General features: G+C 38.2%; 1 protein-coding gene across 6 annotated transcripts in view; it reads left to right on the plus strand.

Moving 5' to 3' along the window:
• Positions 1-277: 277 nt before the first annotated feature.
• Positions 278-16,672, plus strand: part of LOC139959508 (carbohydrate sulfotransferase 15-like) — a 29,696-nt gene continuing 13,301 nt past the window's right edge. Inside the window, exons 1-5 of one of the 6 annotated variants that reach the window (XM_071957184.1) lie at positions 278-571; positions 3,128-3,169; positions 6,564-6,839; positions 9,815-10,052; positions 10,621-10,737. In XM_071957184.1, the coding sequence (XP_071813285.1) occupies positions 512-571; positions 3,128-3,169; positions 6,564-6,839; positions 9,815-10,052; positions 10,621-10,737 (733 nt within the window). In that variant the 5' untranslated portion in view covers positions 278-511. The other 5 variants (XM_071957221.1, XM_071957194.1, XM_071957203.1 and 2 more) reach the window with 5 other exon arrangements.

A 16,672-nucleotide genomic window follows, 5' to 3' on the forward strand; every position in this document is an offset into this window, starting at 1 on the left:
CGGAATGATACTTCCGCCCCCCATATTTTTCACTGGGGGGCTGGCGCCCCCCCAGCCCCCCGGTTCCTACGCCCTTGAGGGGAGACATTTCGTGTCTGCTTCTCGAGCTTTGGCTGAGATCATGTTTACCATTATGTTCTCCTTCTAGAGGAATCGTGATACCAGGGAGTTGTTATGGGGTTGTGATACACACCTGACGATGTCACAATCTCGATGCAAGGGGACTTGGGTTGAGAGCTAGCGGATCAGTCGTTTGGTAGTTTGGTTTTTCATGCCCAGGTTCTCTCCTGGGTGACTTTTCTCAAAAGAAGTTTTCCATTTAAGTTATGCTCTTTCAAAAGACATCTTACCGCTCTTGTACGACTTTTATCTTTGAAGTTCTCGGTTTCCTGTGACCACTCCGGTCACGTCCACGCTAGACTCTCAGACATAGCGCGACGCCACACAAGACAGTTCAAAAGATGATTCGATGGATTTCCGCTGTTGAAAGCCACATAGCAATTATAGGCACATGACCCGAGCTCGGGTTCATGCATATGTTGATGTCAGGGTCAGTACAACTTCAGGAAAAGTAAGGTGATCATCATAATTTTAGATGCACTTGTTACAACAATGTTTGTAAGATTCATGACATGCGGACTTGATATAAATCGATAGTGATTACTGCATAAGAACCAAAGCAACATAACTAGTTCCTCGTGGTGTTACTATGTTACTTGTTAGATAAGGGATGTATATCCCTGCTGATATACAGTGACGTTCATATTTTTCACATCTAACTGGAACTGGAGCTTATATCAGAGAGATTTGACCACTTTAGTGTGTTCATTCAAGTGAAGCCAACCATGAAAAATATTTGTGATCGAATCACTACGTCTTCACAGTTAGTTCAGTTCCTTGAGTTTTACCATTGCTTTAACCATGATACACTATAAACGATAGACATTTCTGTTGCGGTAGCCCAATCCATGATGGTAAGTCAAATGCAGCCTGGTGGCATGTGGGTATACTGTACCGATAGTTTCCCAGGCCCAGGATAGAATCTCGCGGTTTCCCAGGCCCAGGCTAGAATACTGTGAAAGGTGTATAAATTCCTGCATGCATGGAAGTCGTTCTAAGGCTTCAAAACTAAATAGTGAAATGTACAGTGTAAGTAATTGTAGGCTTTCATTTCTAAACAGTATGTATATAAATCGTAGAATACGACAAGCAGAAAACGTCACTTGCAAGCATAGGCGTAGGAGCCCGATTTGATTTGGGGGGGGGGGGGGAGGGGGGGGGCTGTAACGACTTGCCCGAAAATATAACCAAAATTTGTCAGCGTTCAACATGTTCATGTGCACATCATATAAGTATGCATCGTTTATTACATCGCCTGCCAATAACATACAATCATTTGCCGTGTTATTACCCTTCCATGCATATTGCTATTGAGGGGAAGTCGTTACAATAATAATGATAATAATAATATATATAGTTAAACCATTGAAAAACACATTGCAAATTATTTTTCTTTCAGTTGGTGCCCGAAAAATTCTCATCATATTGCCCGAATTTTCACAAAAAAATTTGATTGGGGGCTGCAGCCCCCCCCCCCTGCCTCCTACGCCTATGCTTGCCTTAAGCAACGGAAAGTTATAACTTTTTCAGAGCGCAGCACTCGATTTGGGGAGAGTCTTCAATGCCCTTAAAGGGTGTGAAGACTAGCGCAAAAAGAAACGTCTAATGCTGCTAATCTGACCTCCCGAATGAAAGTGTAACAGAAGTGTTAGACACAACCATCGGTCCCAGAAAATACGCACACAGCTTGCTACCTTCGGTAATTAGACACGTACTATAGTGTACAGTGAGTACATACGTACAGCTGCAGTCAATACCCACAGCACACTGTACAAACGATACATCGATGGACATCTCAGGTCCGGCTAAAGATAACAAGGTATCATGTTTCATTACTGTCTGCAATTTGTAGCGACAAGCAGAACACTCACTTGCAAGCAATGGAAAGTTAACTTTTTTCAGAGCGCGGCACGCGGTTTGGGCCAAGTCTGCAATATGCCTTTAAGGCTGGTTCTGTAAATGATGTATGTAGCCTAGCTGTGCAAGAAACGTAGGTCTTTATTCAGAGTTTGACCATTCTTTTTCTCATCATATAATTTCTGTTTTACTTAAAAGTGTTCCTAGGTTATCGTTTCTGAACACATGCATTTCTTTACGGCTTTAGACAGATATCGGTGCTTGCAAAATGCTGGTCCATGCCTATGAAACTTCTTAAAGGGTATGATCTGCTTTATTGGCTCCAATTATATAGCACGCAGCTGTAGCTATTTAAGTATTGTGATTATGTAATCGACCTGCCAGGGTCTTAAATCGACCTCAGGCTTTAAGATTAGCCTGCATAGCTTCTTAACACCATTTGGCTCATTGTGTAAACACTGAGTGGAAATATGTTCATGTCTTCAGTGTAGTTATAATCATACAGCGTTCACACAAAGATCCTCATACAAGAAAAACTATGTGGCAGGCGTTGCAGACTAATTGGTAAAAAGTGGTCATTTTTCGACCAAGGCAGGTCGATTATGTCATCTCAAGAAACTTTTCCATGATAGCGTGCTATTGTTAGGGCCTATACAGTAGACTTTGAAACACATCTTGTGAAAAACTTCCATATGAGTACAATATGCTTTCAAAAGGCAGTAGAATCAACAAATTTCACTAAGAACCATGTAAGAGCTATAACACTAATTCTGAAGCTGAAAATGGAACAACGTTTGTGTTACAACACTTTTAGTATACTACGTGATAAACAATTAGAACCTAAGAATAACAGAAAAGCTTTACTGAGCAGTACTTTTCCAGATGCCTCACGATATAAAGGAACAATTATGAAAAGTGGATAGAAAGAAAGAAAATTAGGAACTGGTGATAGACTTTGGAAAGAAACATCACTAGCAAGCAAATTTTGATACTTATTTACAGAAACTACAGTACATATACCTGTACAGTGTTGCCTTACAAGATCCATACCAACATCGAAGACTGTTAAAACATTGATAGAATATGGTTTCTTTGGGGAAATTCAATGTTCTGTCTAATTTTGTACTGTATTTCCTTCTTTTCTTCTCAGAGGAGCAAGTTTACTTTGGGCAAACAGAGCAAATTTAAGTCAGTATGTATCTTCACTAACATTTGCCACAATAATTTAAATTAATTTTAAATTATTATAATTTAAATTATTGACCATTTCTAATCTTAACCAAAGCAATACCCCCCCCACCTCCAGCCCAGTAGGATGGGTAACAATTTTCAGAACTTGACACATCAATTCAAAAGCTGTCTTATAATTGTAAATATAGCAAAATATAACAGTGCCACTTGAGTTCATTACCTTCATTAAATAACAAATCCTTTGAAAGGAATGAATTGTCTTCTAAGGTTCACTACTAATCTTAAATGTTAATTAACATAGGCGTAGGAGCCTCATTTGATTTGGGGGGGCTGTAACGACTTGCCGAAAAATAAAACCAATTTTTTTCGCGCGCTCCGCACGCGTTCCACATGTTAATGTGAATATCATATAGGCATTCATCGCTTATTACATCACATGCCAATAACATAAAATCATTTTTCGTGTTATTACCGTTCCATATTGGTTATAATTATTGGGGTAGTCGTTACAACAATAATGATAATAATATAAGTTTAACTATTGAAAAACACAATGCAAATTCTTCTTCTTTCAGTAGGTGCCAGTGGCGGAGCTAGGGGTATTGGTCAGGGGGGAGAGAATGGTCTGTAGGGGCACTTTCGACACTATCTAAGCGGAGCACCACCAGCAGTTGGCGCCGAGCGTACAAAAAATTTTTGAGTAAAGATACTCCCTAGATCGCCGGAAATGACTCTTTCCAGGCCTAGCTAATTTGCAGATAAACGAAGAATAAATAGGTGTCATCGCCATTTGTCAGAAAATTGCACCAATAAAATGTGACAAATGTCAATAGGTATTTGAGAGCGCAATGAAAAAGTCAATAATCGCGAATAAGTAGAAAGTGGTTAAAAGCTGAAAAGGTCGCTAGCAGTCCATTTGAGTCCGTCTGACTGTATGGACGCTCCGCCACTGGTAGGTGCCCGAAAAATTCTCAGCATATTGCCCGAATTTTCACCAAAAAATTTGAAAAACACATTGCAAATTATTACTCTTTCAGTAGGTGCTCGAAAAATTTTCAGCATATTGCCCGAATTTTCACCAAAAAATTGAAAAACACATTGCAAATTATTATTCTTTCAGTAGATGCCCGAAAAATTCTTAGCATATTGCCAAATTTTCACCCCAAAAAAATGAAAAACACTATGCAAATTATTATTCTTCCAGTAGGTGCCCGAAAAATTCTCAGCATAGTGCCCGAATTTTCACAAAAATAATTGGTTGGGGGGGCTGCAGCCCCCCCGCCTCCTACGCCTATGTTAATTAAACTAATTACTAAATTAATGTTAACCAAATTAACTGAATCAAATCTAATTTGTCAATTTGACTCAATTGCCAAAGAAACCAAAAATGCTTACTAAAAGTGAAAACTATAATTTTAATGCTTTCCCTCCCATTGGCCTCCATCATGTAGAATTTCTGACTTATTTCCTGACATGACTAATAAGTCCAAATAACTTGCAAATTAGCTGAAATTGAGAACCAGGTACAGTAACTTGTGACTTGGATATATGTCACAATTTTGTCAATATTTAACATGATAAACCACATTTATATCATAAATGCATGAATGTAATCTGCCAACTTAATCAGTAGCAGTACTGCAGAGGGCTGTTTTTTATCTACCCCCCCCGCACCCTTTCTCTTCCTTTCTCAAATCCATCATGCATATACAAACAAATTAATTTTGGAGGTGGAGGAAAGGGAGGAGGAAGGGAAGATGGGGGAAGGGAAGGGTAATGTTTATGGAAATATGCTATGATAATCTAGTTTCACATTAGCACTCATTATATCTTAAAGCAGCATTTTGCGTTTGGTCGCCGTTTTCTATTTTTTTGACATGTCCATCGAGTTTTTCACATATATCAATCACAAAATTGCAAACTAAGATATCAGCCAAGTTTTTCCCTGCCAACATCGTTACTTGGCGAGTACAGTACTGTACTTAAGGATATTTGCAGAGAATGAGAAAAGTATCCACGACAAAATTCCACATACAAAATTAATCGCATACAGTACCCAAACCCACTAGTTTGAATTCAACCAATCAGAGATGCAGGTTTAGTTATGAGCCATTGCTAAAAATAGATTCAAGACTTTGCACTGGCACAACCAGGGAGTTGTTATGGAACTCCCTGGTACAACTGCCATATAGACTGTACACAAATCAAGCTTGGCGTTGGATTACGTATTGATCTACAGTATGACGTTCGTTGTGTTTAAATATTCATATTATGGGCGAGGTTAATGGGGATCCCTACGGAAAATATCTTGTAGAAAAACAAAGTTGAAAGTTGCAAATTTTTCGACTTTTATGCCACCATTTGAAGAACCATTAGTGGTCAACAACTGAGGTCGTTCAGAATTTTGTTAATGTTTTAGAATAATTTGGCAGATCGTCTGTGCATAGATTTTTAAACTGTTTATATGTTAATGGAAGGCGTTAAAAGTGTTACAATGTTGAGAGTTACTGACTTTGAACAGTTTAATAACCATTGTTCAACTTGAAATGATATAACAAATTCGTTTCTATTAACATGATATATACGTGGTAACCGTGAGTATAACTGTACCGTGAGTAACCAACAAAAACATAGTTTTTTATGGAAATGTCCAATCATGTAAGATTTTAATTTTACCTAGTATTTGTACCACCAGCTAAGGTTTATGAACCATACATTCCCCTTTCTAGAGATCATGAAATATGAGGAAATTTTTGGAATAATGACCATTTTCCATTTTGGGTGGAACAAGTAATGTAAATTGAGTAACCGACTCTTTCTTGTGTATATTATACAACCCAGACAAACCAAGGGTATGATATGCCGCTGTTGTGCTATTACAATAGGTCTAGGCAAACTATTACTAATGTATAAAAAGTAATGATTCAAACAGTGAAGCATGGAAATTATGTTACCATTTGGTAAGTCCCAACCCATCAAATAAGTAACGTGAGTAACCGTGGAATTGCCGTTTAAATGACTGTAACCAAGGGCAATTGTCGGATTTTGCCAAATGTAGTGCATATATACCTCTGGTCACAAGTGCATTTATAGTAGAGTGGAATAAACTTTCGTAGGTCATGTGAACTTTCATAAATATATTTTATCAGGAAAGGTAATTATTGATAGCTGTATATTTCCTCCTAATTAATTAATTAATTAATTAATACATAGCGGTAACAAATGTAATTGGTACTTTATTTGGACAGGTGGTCTATTTTAACTTCAATTAGGTTTTAAGTTAATTGCCTAATTTCGTTGCCGACTACTAGCAGCGTTTGGCATATCGTTCAACTTTGAACTTAGTAAAAATAACCCATAAATGTGAATTTTTCAAATTTCTTTTTCTTTTTTAGCCAAGAAGACTCCTCTTTTGCTTGATTGTTGGCTCGGTCTTGGTGTCAGGACTATTCTTCAGGGTCCTACAAGATACAGTGCTGGTGAGGACTCAACCATCGACAAAACCAGTGGATGGTCCATTGTCTGACCGTGAACATGAGCTCCTTGCCAAACTTCTCAATATACCTGTGCAATCAAAACCATATGGAGAGAATCATTCATCTTTTCTGACTAATCAAACTAATGTCACGGAGGATGTTATTCCAAACCCACTTCCACAGCTATATCCTGAGGTAAGATGTCTTTATAGGTAGTACCTGATACAAAATATGATGTTGCTTGCCTGCTGTACTGGCCATTACAAACACTGTGCACTAACAGATATATGGCATGAAGCCCATTGAAGTTTGGTTATTGGTCTGAACTTTAAGGACGGGAAGGGAATGGATCATGATGGCTCATCATGTGCCTAGATGTTGAATGTGTTTTGCAATATCAAAGGATTTATGATCACTTAATTACACCATGAATGTATTCTACAGATAATGTACATATTTGTCACCGGTTTTGGGGGCAACAATACTCTGTGCAGTACCTCTATATACATTGAGGCAACTGCAGTGTGTGCATGTTTGTGAATGCATGTGCATATGCATGAATGTATCACTGTGTGTCTATCTTGTATTTGGTGTGTGGATCCTTCTGTTAGTGAGTAAAAGAACCTGGTCATTTCAGGTAAACAGAGGTCAAGAGCTGAAACTTTTGAACAACCGAGTGATGGATATATCTGTCACACTTGCTATGTAGATGTATTATAGTTTTTGGCGCTGACCTTTCGAATATTAATTAGGTAATGGGGTCAAACGTAAATCGTTACTTTGCAATAACTCTGCATCGGATGCGAGCCAAACTTAAATCAGATTGTATCAAAACTTGGAATACAATTGTTGGTTAATAGCTGGTACGTACATGTGGGCATAAATATTATGATTTTGGGTGTTAATTTACATACAATACTTTAAAGGCCCGGTCACACTACAGCGATATTTTATCGGAATACGGTCCGATTTTTCCGATTGTAGGCCGAAGAGTGAGGTTTGTGGTAGCGAATGTAATGAATGCAGTGGAATATTCGAATACCTACTCCAAATCTGAGGGGTTCTGGAACGGACTACATTCTGAAGTGACGTCACATCGAAAAAGGATAAAAATCGGAAGAGTAATCGGATAGCTATCCGATAAAAGGAAACGGAGTCAATGTCAAAAGTTAGGAGAGGGCTATTCCACATCGGAATGGCTCAACAGATAGCAAATCAGGTCCTTTATCACTGTGGCTAGAAGACCCGAACGAAAAACTGGCTGTTTCGATTCCTCCGGGAAAATCGGGTAGTATTCCGATAAAAAATCGGTATAGTGTGACCGGGCCTTAATATTCCACTAAAAGCAAGGAACCATAGGCTCTTGTTCTTTTTATCGTTTCTGCTGCCAGACCTCTTGGGATATTCTTTTGATATATTGTCAGTGTGTACTATATGGAATTCTTTACAAAAGTTAGGTATTTTTGTAGCCTAACCTCATTTCAGAGACAACTAATGAGGTAATTTTTTGCTTATTTTGTAGCATGAAACGTCTATAAAGGTTACACATCATATCTCATCTTAATGTCAATAACGGTCAGCAGTAACCACCATAAATAGTTCCAGAACCTTCTAAAGTTACCAAGCTTCTGCATTTTGCTATTACAGAGATAAACAATGGATCTTGTGAATCTGAAGTTTAGAGAGCTGCACAATAGTAAATCTAACAGTCTGCAGTGTTCCTAGATATATCTAGTCAAGTCGATAGGTAACAATTAGCGTTTCATTCCAAACAGGAAAGACAGATCACTGTGCACTTCTTGGTTTCCTCAAGTAGAGAGTTTTCACAAACATTGATAATTGCAGCTCTATCAAACAGAAGGGTTGAGCACATAGGCGTAGGAGCCTGATTTGATTTGGGGGGGCTGTAACGACTTGCCCGAAAAATATTACCAAAATTTTTCGCGCGCTACTCGCGCGTTCAACATCTTAATGTGCTATGATATAGCCATTCATCGGTTATTACATCACATGCCGATAACCGATGAACGCATATGACATGCACAATAAGATGTTAAATGCGCGCAGAACGTGCGAAAAATTTGGGTTGTATTTTCCCTCTTATTACCATTCCATATTGGTTATAACTATTGGGGAAGTCGTCACAATAATAACGATAATAATAATTTCAGTTTAACCATTGAAAAAAACATTGCAAATTATTATTCTCTCCGTAGGTGCCCGAAAAATTCTCAGCATATTGCCCGAATTTTCACCCCCCCCCCAAAAAAAAAAAAAAAATTGAAAAACACATTGCAAACTTTTCTTCTTTCAGTAGGTGCCCGAAAAATTCTCAGCATATTGCCCGAATTTTCACCCCCCCCCCAAAAAAAAAAAAAAAAATTGAAAAACACATTGCAAACTTTTCTTCTTTCAGTAGGTGCCCGAAAAATTCTCAGCATATTGCCCGAATTTTCACCAAAAATTTTGTTTGGGGGGGCTGCAGCCCCCCAGCCCCCCCGCCTCCTACGCCTATGGTTGAGCAGGAAACCCTGAAAGTTGCAAAGAATAATATTTCTGATCATCTTCCAAAGTCAACTGTAAGGCTGATCCATGTTACAGTATATTATATGTTCATCTCAAGGTTAAAAAAACCTTCAGAGTTTTTGTGTTCACAACATCTGAACAATTTCCTGAGTCCTTGTTAAATCCTTGAACTTGTAGAATGCACTCATGGCAGTAATCGTAGTGTTCATAGAGCTGCGGAGAGATTATAGGATGTTTGCCAAAAATGTTGGAAAAGGTGTCATGACTCCTTAGTGAGACCTTTCTTTTGTTTAAACAGCAACATCAGCATTTATAGAATACAAGGCGAACGAAGGATCAACTTTTTTTGAAAATCGTAAAAGCAGATGAACAAACATTTGATAGTTTTGTTTTCTTGGATAGTTAATGTATGTATGTACAGTAATTGGTGTATGCTGTGGAAGGTGTTACAGCTTCATGCTTAAAGTTGAATGAAAGAGATATTAAATTTAGCTATTAAACAGATAGCTGTGTAATTAACAGTGCCAAGTTACTCAATATGTACAGAGCTAGTGCACGATCTGCATCAGATTGCATTGTTAAGGCATATTAACATATATGTTACTCTAGTACATAAGAGTTTTTCTTCTTGTTGTTTCTTGCAGCTACATGCAAAGATACCTAAAACATTATTGCCACAATATAAGAGCCCATGCTGGCATTATAATGGCAAGCTGACGTGTTTGCCATACTTCTATCTGATCGGGATGCCAAAGTGTGGTACAACAGACCTTTGGGATAAACTTGTCCAGCATCCGCAAGTAGCAAAAGTTCCCAAAGAACCTCATTGGTGGGCTAAACGTAGAAATGGTTGGACCAAGACACCCATCCACGCTGAGCAAGGTGAGAAACCTGTTTGGCTCACTCATTGAGCTATAAAATGGGTGGCATTTTTTTACGATGCACCGCTTTTGAGATAAGGCCATGCTACTCGATCTTGTTGGGATACATGGACCTGACTGTGTGGTTACAACCACCTTCAGGCAGCTGGAAACCATATGCAATTGCATTTACCCAAAAGACAATTCAGAACAGAAAACTAAATTTGGTTTGAAAACTTTGCTCTGGGGAGCCCATTGTTTTGCTATTGATCAAACATAACTACTTCAAGCAGAGGTCAAAGGTTTCATATTGAGGTATTTCATAAAATGTGGATTACCTTTCATAACTTTACACCATTCTGCACCGCATTGACGCCATTCTGCAACGCATCGACGCCGTTCTGCACCGCAATGCTTGTTACTAGACTTTGTTGAAGTATGTTGTTCATCCTGGCTATACGCTACAGCCTAGTGTGTCACACTCATATCAGATTGTTCATGTAGCATCATCGAAACCACACTGCAGTTTTGCCGCCCAGGTCAATTATCAAAACCAAGTAAGCTTTGAAGTTTTATTTTGTTATTTTCAGTTCAACGAATTCGCAAAATGACAAAAGGCACAGACGACGCATCCGTGGATTGGTATTTAAACTGGTTTCGAACCTTTGCAGTGCCTTCAGTGAAAAAGAACAAGAAAATAGTCTTTGGTGAGTTACAGTAGCTGCATGAAAATTTCTACGAGTGTCAAATCCAAACATCTTTCATTGCCGTACATGCTAAGATGAGCACAAAGAAAATTCTGGCTCGGTTTGAGAGAGATGTTATTCTGGTTAAAATTCCTGTCAGGGGATGCCATTTTGTCCAAATTCGATACCCGGCTGTGTCATAGTATGGTGGGTTTTTCATCCAAGATCAATCCTCGGTTTTGCCATCTGAAATGACTTTCTAAATTGAAAAGACTCCAAATATGTGAGTTAAAATGTTGAATTGGAAGCCACCCAATGTAATCCATAAGCCCTTGCGGGGCTCCTCCCACATTTGTGGTCGCTTAAGCATCGTAAAAAAATTATATGAAGTGTAGTGAAGCTGGTTGGAAAATCACCCTTTTGACCTTTGGTGGTCTGTCCATACCGCAGATCTTTTTGTGTGTATTCCTGTTACACTGTGCACATTTCTTGAATTGAGTTGACCTTGGAAGGTACACTTTGCCACAATTTGTAACAATATTGCAGACAGAATAAGGAAGTCATTAACTTATAGTTTGTGCTAGCAACATTAAATCAAAACTATATCCCTTTGACTCTCAGATTCTGACCTCCGATGCTTTCAAATGACATAAAAGTATTTCAAATGTATATGCATTTTTGTTGTCTTATAACAGCTTAACTTTGAATCTGGCAATCAAAAATGTACCTCTCTGGTTATATTAGTTTCAGTTGTTACATCCATCAACTCCAAAACGACTGGTGACCAGCAAAAGTACTTTATCACTTATCAAAGATCATTGAATAATTTCATAACTTGAAATTATCATGAAAAGCATAATTTTTGCACTCATTGATTAATAATGAGATTTCCAGTATACTGCATGTTTGTTTGGACATTGGATTATTTTGATCTCGAACAAAATACCTGTTTCTGGATGAGGCATTTGCTTTAAAGTTTGGGCATATCCTTGAAACCTATAGCCATCAAAACTATCAGAGTTCCTCAAAATGCCATCCCTCCCTTTAAATGTACAGTGTAGGTACTGACCAAGTTTATGGCATCATGTGGGGTGGGGAGGTGTGTGTGGCAGAGGGGTGGGGGGGTGGGGGCTTGCAACATTGATATCATGTGCCCATTGGGTTAGCATACATTTGGTACAATGGGTGAGACCTACTATATGTGGCCTAATATGTAGCTTCACAATAGTTCCTCATTAGTGTATAGGCTTCATAGTAAACAGTAAAACATTTTTTTGGTCTTGAAAAAGTATGGAATTTTATTTGTTGTAAAACATGGGAACAATGATAGAGGCATTGAATAATTTTCATAGGGGGTAATATTCTTGCTGAAAGTGTTGAGACATAAACTGGGGTCATCGTGTGAAACCACCCTATAAGGAAACCCAGATAATGTAGCACATCCTTTACTTTGTGCTCAAAGATTGTGTGGCATAGAAGTACTTGTATGTTCTAACAGGAAATGTAAATGAAATGGAGGAAGCTTTTATCCCAAGTTTTTGTATCCTCTTTTATCATTACCTACAGCTGCAATGTAGATAACCAACGATGTATGGAGTTGTTTTTCATTGTTTTAGTATTCACATGACCAGTGTTCGATTTTTCCGGTATCGCATCGCAAAATGCGATCCAAAACGACAAACTTGCGAGACGTTTCCAAATCAGCATCGCACATTGTGCCGATTTGTGCGATACAAATTCCTAGTCAGATTTGGGAGCAAACACTCAAACCTTTTATAACTTACGAACTGTCGATCACAATGTAGAAGTTATAATTGAGTTTATACTCAATGTACAACTTATTCACTTGACCGTATAGCGAAAAAAAAGCTGAAAAAATAATATCCTACCATAGTTTAAGTGTAAAGCAAATAGCCTAACCACCTCGGCGGTTACGGATCTCACGTAACTAAAAGGTTCCCTGGCTACGTGCCAAGAAAATGTTAACAAACAGGTGTTACACAGGGGATGAGCTCACAGTTGTTGGGAAGGTACCTGGGCAAATTCGCAGCACATGTACCGTGGTACAGTAGTTGGGTATAGGGTTAAACACTGCAGTTGTAAAAATGTACGCATAGTGCACGCTATTCATTGTTAGGCAGTCTAGAAACGGGGCTTTGCTGAACGTTGTTTGTTTCATAATATCGGAAGTTTTGTAAGTTGCACTTTTTAAAGATTGAAAGACATATTAAATCTCTTTTCATTTTATAACATGATATAGCTACTTTAACTTGTCATTTTAAAATTTTCATCAGTTGCGTGACAATTTAAATAAAAAAAGTTGTCAGTATTTTGCATCCTCAACTGCGAATTTTTTCATCGCCAGACATCGCAAAAAATGACAATTTTCGGGGGCTTTCGCCCCCAGGATCCCCACGAGGGGTTCTACCCCATGACCCCACCATAGCCCTAAGACGGGCCCCTGGACACCACGCCTTTATGCTCGCACGTTACGTGTGCTAGGCAGGCGAACAACGGCGGGAAATCGGCAGTGTGTTCGCAGGAAATTGAACAGGGTTTTCCAACACTGCTGAACTGTGCAGTTACTGTATGCATCATGTTCAAGGTTTTCACGAAGGCCTTTGGGGAAATGAATGGTTAGTACAGTGTATATATGCTGCACTAATGCTGTGTGTAGGCCAAGGTTCACGAAGGTCATTGGTTATATTCGCGCGCCGTAGACGTGTTTTTAGATGTTACGGAGAGTCAGGTTTCCATGGATATTAATCGAAAATGAATCTGAGTTTAACTGACGCTAAAGAAATGGATCGTCTTGGGCAGATTAAAAAATCATTGCAATTATAAATAAGTACAGGTAGCTCTGCTGTTAAAAAGAAAAGTTCAATATCGGTTTGCTGTTATCGGCAATTAGGCAAAATTTTACCGATACCGATATGCTGCCGATATTGCAAATATCGGCCGATACCGATATTGAAAATGATTATCGTAGCAACACTAGTATAAATAATAATAATAAACAAACATTTTCTAGTTAATACATTGATCGCCAACATTTGGTCCGTTTGTGGTAATTTCAAAACTACTATTCAATATTGGGGAACTGCTATGCAACAAAAATATTGTATAGCAATTGTCGAAATTTGTTGCTATGCAATTTTTTGGCCATAAGTCGAACACTGCACATGACCTCATGCTGTACCTAGCAGGTCTCCTGCATTCAAAAATAACTTCCATTCTATCCTGGTAACATAAATTTTGAAGGGAAAAAAAATTGAAAAAAAAACAAACTATGCTGAAGAATTTGTTCCACAGGCTCTTGTTCCTTTTCGTGCGAGAAATAGCAGATTCTATCAGAAGATAATTTCTATAAACTACCAATGTTATTTAGATTTGGGGACATGTATTGTACCTTACAGTTTCATATGACCTACAAAGAAGCTCTATGCATGCGATAGATGAATATCTAATAATTCTACCAGACCATACATGGTACTTGAACAAACATGATTACAATCAATGAAACAGCTGGGAAACCATCCTAGACATTTCATGAATGTTCATCAGCAAGTGATTAAACATTTATAATGTTTCCAACTCATGTTTATTTATATTATGTCTTTTTTATTTCTGAATGTAGAACACACATTATTGTACAATTGATCAAAATCTCTTGCAATGAAGACTTCTGGATATTTTGAAAAGACACAAATCGACATAATTATGGTTCATATGGCAGTGGATTAATTGACACTGATATGATGCTCATTTTGCAATTAAAAATGTTAAAGGTAGCAATTCAATAAAAAGTCAATTTGATGTCATGACCCTTTATGGCCTTTATTCACACTTTGGGGAGGGGGAGGGGTGGGTGCTTGTCCTTAGATCATAAATCTGGAAAGCTGTAAATTGTGCAGACTGTGAAGAATCAAAGAAACCACTGACTCATCATGTTAATCAAAATAAAATAAAACATTTAGCAAACTGCTTATCCACTAGAGAGCCTGTGTATGAGAATGTGTAAAAATAAGTTGGCCTGAAGTTTCGATCCTAGCAGGATAGCAGATAGGATACAGGATTGATCTTTACAGGGCCCCTAACTACAGTGACTGGTTAACATGATTGGTATCAGTAATTAACACTGAGAAAATGAGAGCGTCACACGCTAGATATATTATAAGCTGGTGCCAGTAATTCCAATCCAATCTCTGCTGCAATCGTGCATGGTTGTAGATCTGCCTAGATGGCTACCACTCGCAGATCATATACAGAGGAGGATCTGCACCACTTTCTAACTGGTTATTAATAGTTTTGGTATACCATGTAATATAATGTGCTGTGAGAAAATGGAATAAAAAAAGCCCACTAGGTGTTATATTGTAGCAATTCTATTACATTGACTTCGAGTGTTGCTAGGGTTACCAAACACTCTATTCTGCAGTTTATATGGCAGATATACTCTTGATGCCAGTATGGTGCCGGTGTGCAATCGTGCATGGATGACAGTCAAACTGTTCAATCCATCATTACTTACAAGTTGTGCATCAATTGTTGATCTCTAGTTTCCTCTAGACAGTTTGTATCAGACAAGTGTTCAGTATAGTGTCTAACCAGTGTCTGACCTGCCATAACTCGACCAAGGTCACAGGAGTTCAGGGAATTTTGAATACAGGGTTTCTTGTTTTGTGCAACAACAGCAGCTCCTGGCCACCATCTGATCAGGGAGCTGCTACTCTAACAGCAGCTCCCTGATCTGATGTCATAGTGCTGTTAGCATGTAAAACCTATTGATGACAGCTATCTCTATAGACCAATATAATGATCAATAACGATGGTTTATCAAAATGGAATAATAAAATACAAAATGATTCAATAACAATGGTTGGATTTTGTGTACCCTTGTAGTCCATTAAGACTTGGTGGGAGCGCTTCACCAAATCTTTATGAAGATTTTTAAATGACTAGTTTATGCACTTGGAAGTTGAAATCCCCAGGGGTAGGGGGGAGGGGAAGGGTACCATGGTAATAATTCAACTAAGTTTTTACTTTAAATTTCTCCAGCTGTTTGTATCTATTGAGACCATTTTCAATTTTTATGAATGGGAATTATCAGGACCAACTGCTCTTTGAAGACATTGTCATGACAGTTGCAATCAAAGAACAACCTTTTTGAAATCATTTAGAGCTTTAATACAGAACTTTGATTTCCACCTGTATGATCGTGGCTGATGTAGTTCTCTTGTGGTCGTGAGTTCTATGACCCGTAACATTTATGACTGTTTTGCATCTGCGATATCCATTACGATAATTAAGTTTCTCATAGTGGGTCATTGTGGTATCTAGTGAGTTCTGGTTCTGGGAGGTTACAGACTGACTGCCAAATCAGGAAAGGGAGCTAGTTAAGCTATTATAAGACCCTGGGGGTGATTCAGAGAATTTAACACCAAAATAATGCTAGTGATACAAATGAATTAATTGTGCAGACAAATTGAATGGTCAAAGCTCAATGGAAAGCTTATTCAAACTTGAAATTCAAACTTGCAAAGAGAGACACATACAGTACATGATATATAGGAGGAAAGCAGTTCTCCAAATTAATGTGGCCTTCAAACAAATTCAAAGGTAGAAAACCAGTTTGTATTTCTTTGACTTGTTCAGACATATGGAAATCTACATCAGGTAGATAACATGTGTTCCTAACTGTGTTGCTTTGCTTTCTCCATGTTTATTATTATTGCCTATATATGATAGGCATGTTGGAATGCAGAATGCTCCTGAGAATTATTTACCCATAAATGTATACAGTGACATGTGTTTCATGTAGCCGGCTCTAACAATGAATAAAGATTTTAATGTTCCTTTGAGACTTTGAGTTCATATAGTGTTATCATACAATGGGAATTAAGCTATCAAACCTGTGAGGGCTACCATTTAATGTCTTTAGTATTGCACATATATG

The sequence above is a fragment of the Apostichopus japonicus genome, chromosome 3 (genome assembly GCF_037975245.1).
Source record: "Apostichopus japonicus isolate 1M-3 chromosome 3, ASM3797524v1, whole genome shotgun sequence".
Classification (NCBI taxonomy): Eukaryota; Metazoa; Echinodermata; class Holothuroidea; order Aspidochirotida; family Stichopodidae; genus Apostichopus; species Apostichopus japonicus.